This window comes from Hydra vulgaris, chromosome 12 (genome assembly GCF_038396675.1).
Source record: "Hydra vulgaris chromosome 12, alternate assembly HydraT2T_AEP".
Lineage (NCBI taxonomy): Eukaryota > Metazoa > Cnidaria > Hydrozoa > Anthoathecata > Hydridae > Hydra > Hydra vulgaris.
In genome coordinates, this window is record NC_088931.1 from 30,859,825 (window position 1) to 30,879,296 (window position 19,472).

The following is a 19,472-nucleotide window of genomic DNA, read 5'->3' on the forward strand; positions in this document are numbered from 1 at the left end:
TTAGTATAAACAGTATTTTTATTAAAGCATTGAATGATGATCTTATACAACCTTTAATTGTATAAGATCATCATTCAATGTATCTTATAACTTGTGATACAAGTTTCACAAGTTATAAGATACAAGTTTTTGACTGCTACTTCACAAATATTCAGTAGCTACTGACAATTGAAAACTGTTCTATAAAATAATTTTAATAAACAGTAAAAAAAAAACATGTAAAATAAGTTTAATTTCGATTTTAATTTACCAATTAAAGTTTTTTTAATTTTTTTTTTGTTTTACTAAATTATGATGACTCGCATTGCAGGAGTTTTTAAATACAAAAGAATAAAAAAAGATTTGGACAAAATATTTTTTTAATCAAGAATTTAATCTAGAATGAATTTTCTTTAAGTGAAAAAAATGCAGAGTTGTTAGCTAACAAGGTCATTCAGAGCTTTATTTTGAAAATCTAAACATCTGATGACATAAAATATGACATAAAAAAAACATTTTTATTGTCATCAGATGCTTAGATTTTTCAGCATGATTCTTATATTGTTATTAGTTTTTGAAAATCTTATTGTTATTCATTTTTAATATCTTGTCCAATTATTTTAAATATTTTAAAAATAAATATCTTTTTAGCATTCATAATATAAAAAATCTTTGTTATATTTATTATAATAATAAAAAGAAAATACTATATTCACTAGGGTGGAGTGAAAATAACTTTTTAAAAATTCAATTATTCTTTCTGATTTTTATATTAATTATAAACTAAAAAAATAAAACTGAGATGAGCCAAATTGAATAAGGCATAACCCATGCAGCAGTTTTTAACCAAATGTGACATAAATTTTCAAAATTTTCCATACTTGAAATTTTTATTCTAAATAATGATTTGTAACATCATTTTGAATGCATTATTATTTGTCTATTTCCAGGTTAAAGTTTTAGAACTGAGCAGGTGCATTTAATATCAACATACATAGTGCAAAAATTGTTCTAATTAGTGTTATAATGTGTTAAATATTAGCATATTCATCCTAGGTTTCAGACGGGTATGTATCATACCATCTCTTTTTATCTTGCTAAAAATTATAGCAGAAACCACTGTCACCATTTTTACACGAGGTTCTGCAGCTTGCATGTAGCAGGGTAACTTTTCCAAAAGATCGGTTAGTTAAATCTGATGCTTATTTGCCTCTTCCAGTTGCTTATAAGTGAGCTGCATTGTTTGGCTCTGTTTGCTGTGAATTACTCCAATCAATCAACTCCCATGTGTTCTTTGCCGTAACATGGGTAGTTTGACTAGTTTGATTAGCTTTCATACTTCTTTCTTCTTTAGCTATCTGTATATTAGTAACACCTAAATATCAGATATGTGGCTGCTCATTTGATATCATTGCCAGAAAAATATTTTCTAGCTAGCAGAAACTGTGATTATGAAACCGACTATGACACAATGCAAATGCCTGCTGCCACAAAAAAGAGAAGGCTTCTTTTTGAATGATGAACTACATAAGGGCATAAACATGCATAATGAATGTTGCTATACTTACCAAATTTTATTAGGAATTGCTTAATTATTTGCAATGGTGAGCCATCTAGAATGAGGCAGTTTTCCAGAGCTGTGCTTCTCCAGAATGGCAGAACAAATGTCACTTAGTACAACTTGGCAAATGTCAAAAAGGTAGAGTTGATCATCTGAGCATCTTTCTGTCCACCACTGGCATTCATGCATTATAGGTTGAAAATCAACAAATCTCACAAGTTTCAGCAGATTTTCCAATATAGTCTGAAAAGTAGTCTATCAATCAATTAACCTCTAGGACCAGATGTTGGTCCATTTAACTTCTCAAAACTTCTCAAACAAATGGTGTAGTATAAGCTTATTTGCATGTAGTAAACAAATTACCAATTGTAAAGGTGTTTTAACCTAATCAATTCAATAGCACCACCTTTCCAGTTTTTACCATTGTAACTATTGCAAAGATAACAACCATACTTGCTCAAGCGTGCACAGTAAGAAGATATAAACTAGCAATTCATTCAACAAAAGCCAAGAAACAATGTTTACCAAACAACTTGTTTTGCGAATTGGGACGCGTCTAGCGTCCTAGAAATATATAAAACAGTAGAGTTGGAGTAGAGAAAAAGAAGAGTTAGAGTCATAGGGGAGTTGCATAGTGGCGCTCGATGAACAATTATATTTTACTTATGTATATGTGTTAATAATAATATATACAAGAAGGATATCAAGTTTAGACCTATAGTATATTATATATATTTAAATAAAAGTTACCACATAACATTTGGAAGCACTGCCCGGATTCAAATGGATTTCATCTCTGCTTGGACCGATCGATTCAGCACTGTAAGTAAAGATTGACTTTCGTTTAGTTCACCTTTAAATACATTAGACGAAACCTACAATTATTATATGAAATAGATATAATATCGAAATTAAACATTGATACTTACATATGAGTTGTTTACAATCGGGTAAAATCTGCCCATTCACCAAACCTAATCCTTGTTCCGATACTGCCAATAACTCTCATAACTCTCAACAATTCCTCCTGACTCGAACCACGTGTTAAACTTATCTGAAATCAACCCATTTAAACAAGGCAATAGCCACTCCCCAACAAGTAGTACAGAAAAAAAACAATGTCTCTAGAACAAATCATAGAATGCTTGGTAACAAAACCCATTCAAGAATTGCAGCCTAAACCATTTGAAGGAGTGGAAACCGAAGATATCACTGAATGGTTAGCTAGATTCTATCGCGTTGCACTCCACAACCAACGGGCAGACACGAGAAAACTAATTTCATTCCTTTTGTATTTAGAAGGGAGCGCTTTAGTGTTTAATGAAACCCTTCCCGCCCACATTAGAAACGATTTCCACCAACTCCAAGAACAGTTCCGGCAATATTATGACAACACAAACATTGCATGGAATCGAAAAATGGAACTGTTTAGCTTAACGCAGGATACCGACCTCACTTTCTATATTAACACCTTAGATAAACTGAGTCAGCAGCTTGGTATTGATGGTGAAACAAAACTGAATTTGTTTATTAAAGGATTGAAACCCCACCTACGAAATGTCCTCAAGCTTAAACAGCCGGTCGACTATCAGGCTGCAGTATCTTGCAACTCGATGCACTACTCAACCCCGCCAGACAATCAGTTGCAGCGGTTAACCTTACAAAGAGATCCCCAATGCAATTAAAAGAATCGATGAAATACAAGCCGAAGTTGAGTCCTTAAGAAGAAATAGCGACCGTCCCACCAAGAATGAAAGGTTTCGACCGATTGGGCGTAACCTCCGCCAATTTAAGGTCAGATTAGACTGTGGAAATCATCTGGTTAAATTTGGAGAAAAATTGAGTGTATCAATGACACTAGAACTAATTAACGATAAATTTAATCATGATATAATCATGGGTGACACCCTATGTCACCTTCAAACACAAAGTAATACGATTACTAGCAAACCAGCGTCTGTTTCTGAGACTTCGTTAAATGCAAGTACACTTAACTACCGACCCAAGAATGTTAATTCCAACAAGAAAACTCGACAACAAGAGAGTTCAACACCGATATCCGATATGCATATTAAACAAGATAAACCTATACTAATTTAGCTGCTGCCCAACGACCGCTGTGAACACCCTATGGTAATGGCCACAGTATGTGCCTTGAAGGAAATCAAAGCGATACCAAAATGTGAAACTATCCGGACCATAGCGCACACTCTAGAAACTGATGAAGATTGCCCCATTATACCAGACTTATCTTTTCAAAGAAAAACCAACAATGGAGATAATTCTAAACGCTGAAGTTCTCATTGAAGCCGCAGAAACAAGTGACGAATTCAACTTTGAAGAAACTAACCAAGAAACACATGAAGAAAGAATATGCGCCCCTGAAAATGAATCACCTCTAAAACAAACTCATGGAATTGGTTCTGATATATATAAAGTGGAAGAAATTCTCGACAAAAGAACAAGAAAAGGAAAAATCCCATACCTAGTTAAATGGGAAGGTTATCCTTCTGACCAAAATACTTGGGAGCCAAAAAAAAACATTTTTGATTCCCAAGTGATCCAGAAATACCTTGATAGTAAAAAAATCGGCAAAAATTGGCCTATATCAGCTCTAGCCATAACACGTCGAAACATACAGAGGGAGAAAACCCAAAACAATCGTAGACTCATGCCTAGAGTAACCCTCAGAACAAACGAATTATGGAAAGTACCTATTATATTATGGTGTCTGGTCCTTTTACCAACAGTCATTACAAGCATATATATTGGCGAAGTTTATGATTGTACTAAAGTACACCCAATCGAAGTCTATCAGTTACCCACAATTGACACTTGTTCACACAACATGCATTCACTCAATAACTCTGTTAAAACATTTATAGTCTATGTGTATGTCTATCATCCACAAACCACGAATATCCAAATTTATTATTGCTACGCTGAAAGAGTCACACTACATGCCGCACGAACTTTTTCAATCAACAGAAGAACTAGCATCTAAGAAAATTAAAGTAACACCCGGAGAGTGTCAGTCAGCAATGAGCACTAAAATATCAGTATATGGTGCATTACAAGAAATTAGTCCTACAATATGGAGGACCGTGGTGTCTGATCAATATCATTGCACCTGGATGCGTACAAAAACCGCTAAATTTAAGCATTTTAACATGAAAATTTACACAGGACAAATCACAGGACAAACTGTGGTTATTGAACAATACGTGACAAAAAGTTCTTGTTACTACTTTTTGGGTAAATGCATTCCAGGAGAATGGCCGGAATCTATAATAGTTTGGGGACAAACTAAACATAACGAAGAGGTGATGGAAAAGTTAGGTAATTACACAATTGAACGTATTGGCAATTAGAAATCTCAAAGTGGGAGGAGCAGTACAGCTATCCGAGCAACAAGGCCAAGTACTTACTCTTGATAATGGAATGCTAATAAAAAATCCAACATTCCCTAAGGATATTTTAGAACGATATAAAGCTGCCGCTGCAAATTATTCACAACGATTAGATCAAGATCCAGAAGTTGCCCTTCTGGAAGCTCACATTGCGGTGGCAGTTATGAATCAGAGAAAGAAAATAATAAATATGTGGGAACAGTTATGTTTTCTATAAACGGAGATTGTTCCAATCCAGCGGTGGATAATTGGGCAGTTCCCAACTTCATCAGCTGAATGGGTTCACTTGTCCCCAGGCATGACTGTCGAACAAGCTGGAGATGCCTTGTTTATATCAAAGTGCAAAAATTACAGTAGTTACGCTATCCATTATAATCAGAAAATGGGCAACACATGTTTTGAACATTTTCCAATCACACTACCTCGATCAAACAACTTACTTTCTAGAAGTAAATGATAGAAGATTAATACAAACTAGTCCCCGAATACCATGTCAATTGAGACCCAAACATGCATACCTACAGGATCCAAAGCTAAACACAATATACGAAGTAATGACCACAGGACGAGTCAAAATTGTAGAAACTCAAATTGAGCATGTTCTGCCATTTCCCAAGAAGCCTATCCGCCGCATATGAGGGTATAGCAAAGAATTTTTGGTTGAGAGACCACAATGACTTTTACCTTATACAGTTTTACAGTTAATATCTGGTACTCACAATGCTATTCAAATGCTCAAAACTGTTAGTGATACTAATGGGGGTGATGTTCTAACAGGTATTGGTACCGCCCTTGGAAGCGCTCTTCAAGCCACAGCATACGGGGCAGTCAGATAATCAAGGCTATTGGAGTTGCCATTAAAAACTCACTACACAGAGTTTCCGCCTTAGACGAAAAGTTAGTACAATCAATTGGTGTTGCCTCATCATCAGTATTAAAAGCTGCCGAAGGAGTCATAAAAGATGTAGGAGAAGGTGCGGGCTCTTTCTTCAATAAATTTATTGGTGGAATAAGTGGATTTTGTGGGCAGCAGTTTTTTTGATGATAGTATTCCTCGTATTAAACAAACTAAACTTAAATTACGCCCTCCCTTGCTTAAAACCTTTTTCGAAAAATATCCACAGGAAATAAAGGCATAGAAGAACCACTATGTCAGGATCAGTCAATGACAACGTCCCCAAGAAAGAATAAATACAAATGTCCGATTTGTAAAATCGACACGACAAACTAGAAATATTAATTTACGGTAATGGCAGGATCTTTGACCGAGAGTCCTGGAATTGAGACTCCCCAACCACCGCGGTCCTATGGTGAAGATGTTTCCTGTAGTTTGTTATTATCATTTTATTATGTTGCTGTTGTGCGATGACGCTGTTCAACAATGATTTATATGATAATGTTTATTATGATGATTTTTTTATGTTGCTGTTTTACAATGATGCTGTTTAGCAATGATTTTTATGATAGATGTTATTCAATGAAGTTTATGATTTTATTTATTGTGTATTCGAAGTTTTGTTGATCGTACAAGAGTTTACTTGTTCACTGATTATTCAATGATTTTATTTATTGTGCTGTTATTTGCGATTGGACTAGTTACTTGAAGGTTTTGCTGTTTATTTGAAGTTTTGCTGATCGTACAAGAGTTTATTTGTTCGCTGATTATTCGATGATTTTATTCATTGTGCTGTTATTTGTGACTACAATATTTATTTGAAGATTTTGCTGATTATTCGAAGTTCTGCTGATTATGCAAAAGTTTACTTGTTCACAATTTATTCGATAATTTTACGGATTTTGCTGATTTTGCTGATTTTGCTGCTTGTTTAATACTTTTCTGGTTTTAGCAACTTTTCTGTTATTTGATAATTCCGTACGTTCAAGCATTTTCCAAAAAGACTTTTATGCATTGATCCTGAATCTGAGTCCGAGGACGGACTTTTCCTTTTTCCCGTAAGTAATATTACAAAGGTAACAACCTTAGTCACTCAAGCGTGCAACTATTGCAAAGATAACAACCATACTTGCTCAAGCGTGCACAGTAAGAAGATATAAACTAGCAATTCATTCAACAAACGCCAAGAAACAATGTTTACCAAACAACTTGTTTTGCGAATTGGGACGCGTCTAGCGTCCTAGAAATATATAAAACAGTAGAGTTGCAGTAGAGAAAAAGGAGAGTTAGAGTCATAGGGGAGTTGTATAGTGGCACTCGATGAACAATTATATTTTACTTATGTTTATGTGTTGATAATAATATATACAAGAAGGATATCAAGTTTAGACCTATAGTATATTATATATATTTAAATAAAAGTTACTGCGTAACATTATTAACAAATTAGAGTGTCTTTTCAGCTATCAAAAATACAAGGTTTTTACTTGGACTTCACTTTAGGTTATCCCTGGCTTTCACATGTTTATACCTAATCTTACTACTATCAATAACTTGTGTTTTTTCATCTGCTTCGAAATTAATGATTACAACACTGGGGTGTTTTCATCAATAGCAGGCTGTTTTAAAGTATTAGTTATGGAAGAATTAAAAGAATCGAATGACACTGCAGTAAGGTTTGGGCTCTGTTTGCTCTGAATATTCTGCAGTTTTCTGTAACTTTATCTATTTATCAAATAGCTATTTTATGTTCACTTCTGCAATTTAAAATTGCTGCAGAGGGTAAAAATTGCTGCAGAGGGTAAAAATTGCTGCAGAGGGTAAAAAAAAATTGCTGCAGAGGGTAAAAATTGCTGCAGAGGGTAAAAATTGCTGCAGAGGGTAAAAATTGCTGCAGAGGGTAAAAATTGCTGCAGAGGGTAAAAATTGCTGCAGAGGGTAAAAATTGCTGCAGAGGGTAAAAATTGCTGCAGAGGGTAAAAATTGCTGCAGAGGGTAATTCTTGTGGAATTTTGCTTATTTTGCTTTGTTTAATTTTTCCTATAATTAAAATAGGGAGAATAATTAAATTTCTAAAAAAAAATGTTTTTATTCCATCTTATATTCACTACCTTAAATTAAATTTAATGTTTAATTTTAAAAAAATAGTTTTTTGTAAAACTTTTTCAAAAAACTTTGTTTAAAAGCAATTTATGCAATTTAATTAAGACAAAGTACAAGTTCATTCAAAGTTTAATTGACAATAAATTGTTTTTCTCATTCTACTTTTTCTTGCATAACCAAAAGAAATGATGATCACTAAAAGTAAAATGAGATGCTAATAGAAAAATCAAACCCTGCACCAATGAGAACCTTGAATGGCTGACATACTAAGGAATGCATTAAAACCACGACTGTTGCAGTGAGAGTACTGAGAAAGAAAAAAATAAAATAGTGTATTATTAGTCATAAAATAAAAACTAAAGCAGGTAATATAAAGTATAATAAATATTTTGTTAAAGTACAGATTCTATAACATAAGACTAAAATAAATATTGTAAAATGCAGAAATCAGAAGAAGTAGAGGTAATAATGTTGATGCTGTTATAACCGATTAGAATTAAGTAATTGATATATGGTGATTCTTCATCCTCAGGAATGTATTGCAATTGCTAGTTAAGGTGCTTGAAGTACCTTAATTGGCGATTGCAAACAAACAACCAGATTTAAAAAAATGCTGCAACTCTTAAGATGACACTGCATAGTATATGACAACTTCATAAGATTTCATACTTGTAGTAATTTAGATTGATTTTAACCATGTGTGATTAGGTGTCACCAATTGTTTAATTAAAATAACTAATAAGTTTTTATTAAAGTTATTCAATTCTTATTTTTAATTATGCTTATTTGTTATTATGCTTATTACTGTAATTATGATGTTTAGTTGTAATTTCTTAGTTATTAGCTGTTATCCCTGTTTATAATATTTATTTACCTTTTTTTTTTTAAAATTTAACTTTACTTTGAGTAAAGTTAAATTCAAAAAAAAAAAGTTGTTGTACAGTTGTTTATATTAAATGCAATAGTTAGTAATACTTAAAGTCATTGTACGTACAATGACTTTAGTATTGAATGTACAATTTATTGTATGTATAAATTGTTTACAACAGTTTAACACTCATTAACAGTTATCAATGGCAATTGTATTAAAGCATATACAACAATTTAAAAAATATTAACATGAACAATCAAATTACTTTTTACTTTTCAAAATTTTATTTAAATTAAAAAATATATATTTAGGAATTGTTTAGGAAATGGTTGTTCAAAGTTGGCATTACTTATGTGGTCATTTCTATGCTTGTTGCTATCGTAATCTTGATGCTTAAATTTTCAATCAAAATATTTTTAGATTTTAGCGGAAATTTATTCTATTTTTTACTTGTTTTTTTTTAAATAACAGAAAAACATATTTAAAAGCTAGTAATACAGTTTCATTTTACTTTTTAATTTATTTACATGTTAATTTTTCATTAACTTTTTTATGTAGAAACATCAAGTTGAAACTGTTCCAAAAAGTATGAAAATGTAATAATTTTTATCTATTTCTTTAGTTTATTTAATCAAATATGTCGCATAATAATGTCCATATATATATATATATATATATATATATATATATATATATATATATATATATATGTATATATATATATATATATATATATATATATATATATATATATATATATACATATATATATATATATATACATATATATATATATATATATATATATATATATATATATATATATATATATATATATATATATATATATATATATATATATATATCAGTTAAACTCAGTACTTTCTGGTAGGATAAACTTTGCAATAACTCAAGAAATATTTAACAAATCAATTCCAAATATTTTTTTATTGTGACGTTCTATATACATATATTTAATTGTGCTGGTGTTTTACTAATACTATCAGTTTAGCCCAAAAATTGTGGCAAGTGATTTGCTCTTGTGGCCTTAAGAGCGCTCCATTCGTCATTCAAAAGTCTTTGACTTCCGATTTGTACATCACTGAATGTCTTGCCATTTATTAATAAACACAGCAAAGCAGTTATCTTTTGGTTGGATTTGGCAACAATTGACTACTCCAAGAAGACAATGGAGTGGTACAACCAAAATGCCATTGCAACTATCCCGAATTGTGTGAATTGTTCAAACTGCAGAGCAGCTTGTTATCAAGAGTTACTGGGAAATTGTAAAAGAAATTTTATTAAAAAGCAAAAAATCAGCAAAATATGACAAAACATTAAAGCAAAAATGGATAACAGCATTGAAAAAGGTCACTGAAAGCAAGATCCCGGCCACGATGCACCTACTCTCAAAAAAATTTGATTGTGTTTTCTGAAATCTATACAAACTGATTACAAACTTTAACTGATACAATAAATTTCATTAATATTTGGAATTTATCAATTTAGAATTAATTAATTTGGAATAAATTTGTTAAGCATTTTTCGAGTTATTGCTAACTATATCCGGCCGGAAAGTACTGAGTTCAACCGATATGAAAGTATATATATGTGTGTGCGTATATATATATATATATATTTCAAATGAATTTTAATTGTAAAATAAAAAGTGAAAATTTACAGGGAAAGTACTGATGAAATAACAACCGAATCTTCTACAGTGATGTCTACAAAGCGCTCAGCATTGGATAGTGGAATTGAAAACCTTAAAGATAGTAAAAAGTCTCGTTTCATTTCAAAAGAAAATATAAAATCACCAGTTGAGTTAAGTCGGCGAACAAAAAACGCTAAAAGTATAGTTCAAAATTTAGAAAAGAACAAAGCGTTATCACCTTCTCCTTTGAAGAAGTCTCCATTAAAAGTTCAAAAAATAAATACGATCACATCAGAAACACCTAACAGTATTTCCTCTGTTGATCTCTCAGACATGGAATTACCAAAAACCAACATTCGAAAACCTCAGCTTAAGAAAAAACAATCAAAATTAGACTCTTTCATTAAAAAAAAAGAACATTTTATAAATGATAATATAGCAGCTACTAACAAAGCAGAAAAAGACAAAACAGAAAATACTATTGCACATCAGGAGAAAAAAATGACATCGTAAGTTTTTTTAAATATTTTTAACATAAAAATGGTGCTGAAAATGATTTTGAATAATTTACAACCAATAAAGTGTTGTTATGTTGGTAATTATTATGTTTTTTAATTTTGATTAAAATGTATTTTGACTTTTAATTACTTTTAAAATGGTTTAGTTGTAAAAATTATCACTTAAGAAATTCTCCTCTAAATGCATCAATAGCCAATATTCGAATAGGCGAGAAAAAGGGGTAAGTAAATATTATTAACATTTACTAATAAATTTTGTCTATACAGATATAAATTCATTAAAAATCATTATCAAGTTATATAGGAAAAGTTTTTATATTAATTTTTAATTGAGATAAAAATTGGACTAACAGTAAGCAATCTGTAATAGGTGTTATTAGTAAATTAATTTAGTAAGTTAAGCAAGGTTTAAGCAAGGTTTATTTTGATTTAACATTTAAGGGTTAGGATACATTTTTTAAAATAACAATTAAATTTATTATCTGAAATGTATAATCAAATATTTTTTTTACTCTTAAATTTTTAAATTTTTACTTTTATTGATTGTCATTAAATATGCTAATCTTACAGCAAACTGATAAATTAAAATTTGATAGAGCCAGCTAAGCTCAAGGAACAAATACCTGATTACCACCAGAAAAACCTATCAAAACCACTGCATCAATGTAATTATTTTAAAGAGCACAAACTTTTATTAGAGTGCTTTTGCATAAACCAGCTTTAAAATTTAAATTTCTAAGAAACATAATCGCACAACTAATTTTCTACAATGAGGAGGCCTGAAGGAGCTGCTAAAAAACTCAATAGGAAAGTTATTCCTTTTGTTAAGGTTATCAGTCTCAATATGATCAGCTACTGAAACTTATTGCTACTGAAAGAGCATTTTATACATGCTTTTAGAACTCAACTTCTGCAATCAAATAACTATGAAAATGTTTTTCCACTACAAGCTGGTTCATTCATAAAAAAAAAATGGAAATGTTCATTTTCTACACTTGGTTGCAAGTTTCTTTTTAATAAACAACTATGTTTACACTCAAATTCACAAACTCAAATTATGCAAACTAAAGTGAAAACTCGATGTCCGTAAATACTCTTTCTCACTCAGGGTTGTATATATAAATATACATATTAGGGTGCATCCAACGCCCCATACATTCAAAAATCGATCTGTCCCTATTCTTAAAACTTTCTATTGGTTCTCACAAGACACCCTGTTAAATTTTTTCAAAATTGAATGAGATTTAGGGGGGCCACCTCAAGTCTGAAACTTGCAACAAGACCCTAAACAGAAGGAAAAAAAGTTTTTCAAAAATATGTCATGTTGGGTCTCAAAAGAAGCGAAACTTTATAAAAATTTCGAAAATAGTTATCATTTTTTTGTTAAAAATACCTTGAAAATTTTTTTTGACAAAAACATGAAAAAAAGGGTTTTTTTTAATTTTTTGTTAAAAAATAATAATTTTATGCAATAAAACTTAGAATAATAATTCTTGTGTAAAATTTTGTTATTTTTGAAATTTTTATAAATTTTTGCTTCTTTTGAGACCCAACATGTCATACTTTTGAAAAACTTCTTTTCCTTCTGTTTAGGGTCTTGTTGCAAGTTTTAGACTTGAGGTGGCCCCCCTAAATCTCATTCAATTTTGAAAAAATTTAACAGGGTGTCTTGTGAGAACCAATAGAAAGTTTTAAGAATAGGGACAGATCAATTTTTGAATGTATGGGGCTTTGGATGCACCCTAATACATACATATATATATATATATATATATATATATATATATATATATATATATATATATATATATATATATATATATATATATATATATATATATATATATATATATATATATATATATATATATATTCATATACATATGCATATATACATATATACATATATATATATATGGAAAAGAAATTTGTGAATTTGTTGGACTATATATTTTAGATTTATTAAGTAAAATAATCAATATTAATGATTTGGGTCTTTACTGCGATGATGAATTAATAGCTATGCGTAAATCTGGTGCACAGCTTGATAAAATTAAAAAATATGTTATAAAAATTTTTTTAAATATTGGCTTTCAAATTGAAATAAGCATAAATTTAAAACTTGTGAATTTTCTTGATGTCACATTTAACCTTACTGAAAATTATTTAAGTCTTTCAAAAACCAAATGATGAATTACTGTATATTAATACTAACTCAAATCATCCACAGAGGCTAAACCAAAACTCCTCTGATGAAAATGTATTCAAATTCTCTAAATGAATTTTCGAAGATGTCCTTAAAAAAAGTCTATTTCAAAATTTTGAGCTAAAATTTGTCCCTGAAAAAAAGAATACAAAAAAGCTAAATAGAACTAAAAATGTAATTTGGTTCAACCCCCCATATAGCAAAAATGTTTTTAATAAATGTTTTATAGAAAAAGTGTTTTTAAAATTGCTCAATAAGCACATCCCGCCCTCTAATAGATTAGATAAAGTTTTTAATCAAAATACAATTAAAGTTAGCTACAGTTGCACAAAAAACATGGAAAGAACAATAAAAAGTCACAAAAATGCTATGCTAAATAAAAAAGAAATCCTAAATGAAAAAACAACAGTAAATTGTAAACAAAAAAATAATTGTCCAATGAGTGGAAAATGTTTATCATAAAACGTGGTATATAAATGTGTTGTTTCCTCTAAGAATGTAATAAAAATTCCTCTAAGAACCTGATAAACAATATATTGGCTTAACAGAGGGTGAATGGAAAAAACGTTTTGCCAACCGTAAACAATCCTTTAAAAATAAAAAGTATTTAAAAGACACCATGCTGTCAAAATACATATTGGAATTGAAAAATAAAAGTATTGAAGATTTTATATTGAATTAGTCCATCCTTAAAACAGCACCTGCATATAATAAATTTCCGAAAAATGCATATTATGCTTACAAGCAGAATTTGAAATAATTACACGTGAGAACTAATAATGTTTATTAAACAAAAAATTGGAAATGATTTCTAGATGCAGGCATGAAAATTATTTTTTTTTTTAAAAACTATAAAAATAAGTGAGCTCAAAAATTGTGTTAAATCCTTTAAAACCTTTAAAAAATAAAAAAAAAAGCAAAAGTAAACAGTTCTAAAGAATTCTTTTTATGATAGTGTTAAGATATTTCACAAATGTATGAGAATTTACAGTAGCTAAGACGAGCGTGTGTGTGTGCGCGCGTATATATTTGTTCATTTAAATTCAGTATATTTTTGTTCATTTAAATTAAATAATAATTAAATTTAAATGAGCAAAAATATACAAACTTCTTTTGCTAGTTTCTAGATTTTTTCTGAACTGTTTAGAAATGAATTGTGCAAATCATATTATGATATTGTTTTAGAACTATGGTTTTAACAATAAGGGGTCGTCCATAAAGTACGTACGCTTTTATTTCGGCCCTCATCCTACCTAACATTTTTTGACATTATTTTGTTCAGTGTCTCCTTACTTTTATAATTAACCACCTGCCCTCCATCTCATATACGCCATTTGCAGACCTCCTCTCTCCCATCCGAGCGTACGTACTTTTTGGACCATCCCTGAAATTTAATCTACTATAGTTCTGATAATTGCACAGTTACATAAATAGGTTGCTACTCAGCTTTTAAACCGATCTATCTAAGAAAATGTGCGTTAGATAATTTTAAAAAATTTCTGCATTTTTATGCATGACTATTATTCCTTTAGCATGATACAAATTACATGCAGTAGAAAATCTCTAGCTAAATAGGCATGTCTAAATTCATTCAGAGTACCACAATTTTAAACTACTCATTTAGATACTCAGTATCGAAACTTTTTATTTAACCACAGTAAAATAAGTTCTCAAATATTTATAAAAAAGTAAAAAGATGAAAGTTATTTTTAAAAGAGTAAAATTGTATAGGTGAAAATTATAAAGTAGAAAAAAAGAATAAGTAAGTTACAGAATTTGGCTTATTAATCAATAATTTTATCTTTTTATTATATTAATTATTATATTATTATAATAATTACTAATAGTTATAATTTTACAATCACAATAATTTTTGTAAATATCAGTTATTTTTGTAATTTTTGTAAATATCAGTTTTGTAAATATCAGTTAATGTAAGTATCAAGTTATCATTGAATTATTCAATGCAATAAATGTAAACAAGCAATTCTTTGTATACCACATCCCACCAAATATATCTTTTTTTTTAAAATGTAATTATTAAACATAAATAACACAATTATAATAATAACTGTGTATGAAGTATTATTGTTTTATGTTATCCACAAGATTTTGCAGGTAGATGAAGCAAGTGATTTTACATATTTCTACTTCAAAATTTACACTTATCTTGTTTTAGTTATTGTTGTTTTTTTGTTGTTGATGTTTTTTTGTGATATAAGTATATATTACGCAAAATAGTATTGCCTGTTAACTAAGGTTATACTTAAATTTTTCAAAACACGTTTTTTTTTTTTTTACAGTTTTGTTGATAAAAATAATTTTAATTTACGCAGTTTGATAAGTACAATTCATTGATAATTATTACATAAAATTTTTATAAAACTTTTTCTTACAGATTTGAAGCAACAAATGATATAACCAAAGAAGGAGATGAGGTTATTAAGTAATTATAAAACGTGTGTGTGTTTTGTGTGTTAATCTTAGGTGATTAATAAACGGGAGGGGACATTTATTAATTTTCGGAAATTTTTAACTCCCAACCCACCTAAAGTTCCCATCACTAAAGTGAGCTGACATGGACCATGTTTCCGATATGTTTCCTATCCGTCTCGCTGTTGATTTTACCTTGTAATGGTTTTAGAGTGTTGACTTAAAAAAGGGTTAAACTATGAATTAAAAGTGATTGCTATTTTTTGTGTACTAAAGTTAAATCAAGGCTCGTAAAGAGTATCAAGTTAGTTTTTAGTTTTTATTTAACTTAATGTTTTTTACATGTTAAGACATTGTTAAACTCTTTATTAACCAAAATAAAGTTGGTATTTAGGCCGGGTGAATGAAAGAAGCAATTGCTTTTACTCAGTAATTGGTCAGTTTTTTCGTGAATAAAAACTTCAACAATTTTGCTTAAGTTTTTATTCACGTAAAGCTTAGCAATTACTGAGCAAATGGCTTAAATTTATGTGAACAAAAATTTGAGCAAAACTGCTAAAGTTTTTTATTCACGTAAAGCTGAACAATTTCTGAAATTATTTTCAAGTCCTTCAAAAAGTAAACTAAAAAGATTTTACTTTTCCCCAATCCAATCAAATCTTAAAGTTTTTTTCTAATTTAAGTAATGACGAGCAAAATTAGCCTAACCCCCAAAATTAGCCTAACCAACACATTGTAAACAGCCTCGAAAAAATACTGCTTAACTTAGAAATTTAAAAAAAACTTTTTTAAATTTAAAAAGTTTTAGCCTAAAGAAAATTTTCGGTAAGTTTCTATAAATATTAAAGAAGTTTTAGTCAAATTGTCAAAAATAAAAAATGAGGAAACGTCAAACTTGCAAAGTTACGGTACTGAAGTTCTTACAGACTGACATTAGAACAAAATTTACAATGATTTGGATGACTTAGTAAGCAATGCCAAAGCGTGGATTTTATCCGAGAACCATAGCTTCTTTGAATATGGAATCAACTCTATACCAAAGAAACAGGCGCGGATTCAGCATTTTTTTGGTCTCTGGGATGGCTGATTTCCAGATATGGAGCAAACACCAAACATTTGTATGTTTATACTTATTTCAAATAAGGATGCTTTGCAAATAATTGCGATGTTTGGGGCCTGGAAAAAAAACAAAAAAACCCCAAAAAAATATTTCGTTAACTTGTTGCTCTAACGTTTGGGGCAGAGGGGGCGAAATTTTGGAGCTTTTTTGTTTCCAGGCTCCAATCGCAATTTTTTGCAAAGCATCGTTATTTGACATAAGCATAAACATGCAAACGTTTGGAGTTTGATACATGTCTGGAAGTTAGCTATCTTAAAGACCAAAAAATGCTGGACCTGCCCCTGCAAAGAAATGGGAAGCAGTTCTTGATGCGAATGGTGACTACGCTTTGGAATAGTTAAATCATCTATTTTTTATAGATTTTCATCATTTTTCTTGAATAAAACGTTTGGTTTCATTTTTCTAATGAATTTCCATGAGAAAAATAATCACAGAAGCATGCGTAGTATTGCTTCGCAAAATTTTCTTTCTTTTTCCATTCTTGTTGAAAAATTAATAAGACACTTATCCGTTTAAAAAAGAAAAAATCTATCCAATATATTGGATCGGTGCTAAATTGGATAGCTTTTTTTTTCCGTTCCGCGGAAAATTTCCTATAAATGAAAATCTACCTTTCATGACTTTTAAGTTTTACTAGTTATATCCTAGAAGTTTATTTTTTTGTGGCGTAAATTTTACTACGGAGTCATTTATTTTACAAATCCATGAACTTATATCTACTATTGAATAACATCTACGGCAAGGCAAGGTTTAACTCAAGATTTTTTCTGAAAGATTGCTTACTCAAACATAACATCAGTTTGACTTTATGAACCTATCAATCAGAAAAAGTAATCTCCCCGGCGGGGAATCGAACCCCGGTCTCCCGCGTGACAGGCGGGGATACTTACCACTATACTACCGAGGACATGTAATTTACACATCTGGGATGCTGCTATATATTATTCGGTATTTTTGTAATCACTTTTTCTTAGTTGCCGTTTGCTAAAATTTCAATAATATAATATCTGCCCGTAGCAAAGAAAAGTTTAATTTTAAAAAATTATATGCATATTTTTAATTATTCCGTTAATATATTTAGTATTTCATTTATTGCTAAGGTTTCGTGAGTACATAGTGTGATTGCTAAATTATTTATATATTAATTTTTTTTTAATGTTTAAAAAGCCGCACGTCTAGTAGGGCTAGATTATTGTGATTTTAAAAAACGGCAAGTATTAAAAAAAAGATCCATTGTATTTCGTGTCGAATCGTAATGAAATGTTACAGTATTTTTTTTTATTTACTATTTTTGCGCGCGCATACGTTCTTTAAAGATCTGATATCCGAAATATCGGAGTTTTGAAATAGTATTTTAACTAATTTTATTTCAGCCGTCCCATTTGTTAATCAATAACGAAGACTCTTCTCATTCTTCTGAAAAAGTTTCTAAAAACCCTAACAAATTATTGGTAAAAATAATTTTATTTTGTTTTATAATAAATTAAAGTTGTCATAATGATCCTTATTCAAAGTCTTTTTTAAATTGTATTTTTTCAGGTCAGAAGAAAACAAAGAACTCGAAAATAAAACTTAAAAAAAGTATTTTGTATTTAAGAAGTTCTGTGGTTTTACTTTTGTAATATACTTTCTCTCAGTAATTTTTATCTTTTCTTTGATAAATTTCTATTTCTTATCACGTTGTTTTTAATTTTTTATTAATAATATTTTATTTTCTGTCTATATAGAAAAAATGACAAATAAAACAAAATTTAAGTTCAAATATATGAACAATAAATAGACATGAGCTCAAAGAAGATATGGACAGCAAAATATTACCTTAATCTTTTCATTGGGCCCCTATGAATCATAATAGTTTGAGTATCTTGTGTAGTTTGTACTAGATACTACAACCTTATTATGATCACCGTGTATTAACACAGTGTAAATAGTTCGTGTAAAATATATATATATATATATATATATATATATATATATATATATATATATATATATATATATATATATATATATATATATATACAGTATTGGACAAAACATTTGCAACCAACATCGAACAATGCTAAAAAGTGTTCCTAATTTTACATGTCTTAAAAACGAAACGAACTATACTACCACAGCAAACAGTTCAGGAGTCTGGAGTCATAGCATGCCATGACATGAGCAATCAGGTGACAGCACACAGGCAGAATTTCGTTGACAAGTGCCACTTTGCAGCGGACAAATTAAGTGCAACTTTTTTGGTTCGTTTCATTTTCTTAAGTCTGGTCCGTGTCAACGTCACGGAAGTTTTTTAATAATTAAAGGAAGTTTCCAGAAGCTTCCAGAAGAAGCATCCAGAGATATCCAGAAGCATCGAAAAGAAGCATCTAGAATCTTCCAGAACAGGTTCACACAGGTTCATTTTACTATATAAGAGACATGTAAATCGACATGTAATTCAGTCAGTATGTGGAAGTCAATCAGTCAGTATTATCAAGACAGTTTATCGAAGTGAGTTTTATAAAAGTGTTTTATCGAAGAACATCAATACAAGAAGTGAAATACAACAAGTGTTTCATTACATCAATACAGTCCACATCCAACCAAGACGTTGTGTTCCACAGAGCATTATTGTATCATCACAAGGTAAATGTAACACGGTAAGCCTTGAGAAGCGTGATTATTTATTTTTATTATTTTTATGACTTTAAGTGCAAAAATGGCTCCCGACAGTCTTTGA

At 29.9% G+C, this 19,472-nt stretch overlaps 1 protein-coding gene and 1 non-coding gene across 2 annotated transcripts in view; one reads left to right on the top strand and one right to left on the bottom strand.

Annotated features, from left to right (window-relative positions):
- The window catches only part of LOC100208020 (sister chromatid cohesion protein PDS5 homolog B), a 122,785-nt gene extending 104,360 nt beyond the window's left edge, over positions 1 to 18,425 (top strand). Inside the window, exons 33-38 of the mRNA XM_065812893.1 lie at positions 9,378 to 9,415; positions 10,503 to 10,982; positions 11,138 to 11,212; positions 15,596 to 15,635; positions 18,124 to 18,201; positions 18,290 to 18,425. Of these exons, the coding sequence (XP_065668965.1) occupies positions 9,378 to 9,415; positions 10,503 to 10,982; positions 11,138 to 11,212; positions 15,596 to 15,635; positions 18,124 to 18,201; positions 18,290 to 18,319 (741 nt within the window). The 3' untranslated portion in view covers positions 18,320 to 18,425. The remainder of the gene's footprint in view (positions 1 to 9,377; positions 9,416 to 10,502; positions 10,983 to 11,137; positions 11,213 to 15,595; positions 15,636 to 18,123; positions 18,202 to 18,289) is intronic.
- On the bottom strand, positions 17,586 to 17,657 carry trnad-guc (transfer RNA aspartic acid (anticodon GUC)). Its single transcript has one exon. It is a non-coding gene; the product is annotated as a tRNA-Asp (tRNA).
- Positions 18,426 to 19,472: the final 1,047 nt, after the last annotated feature.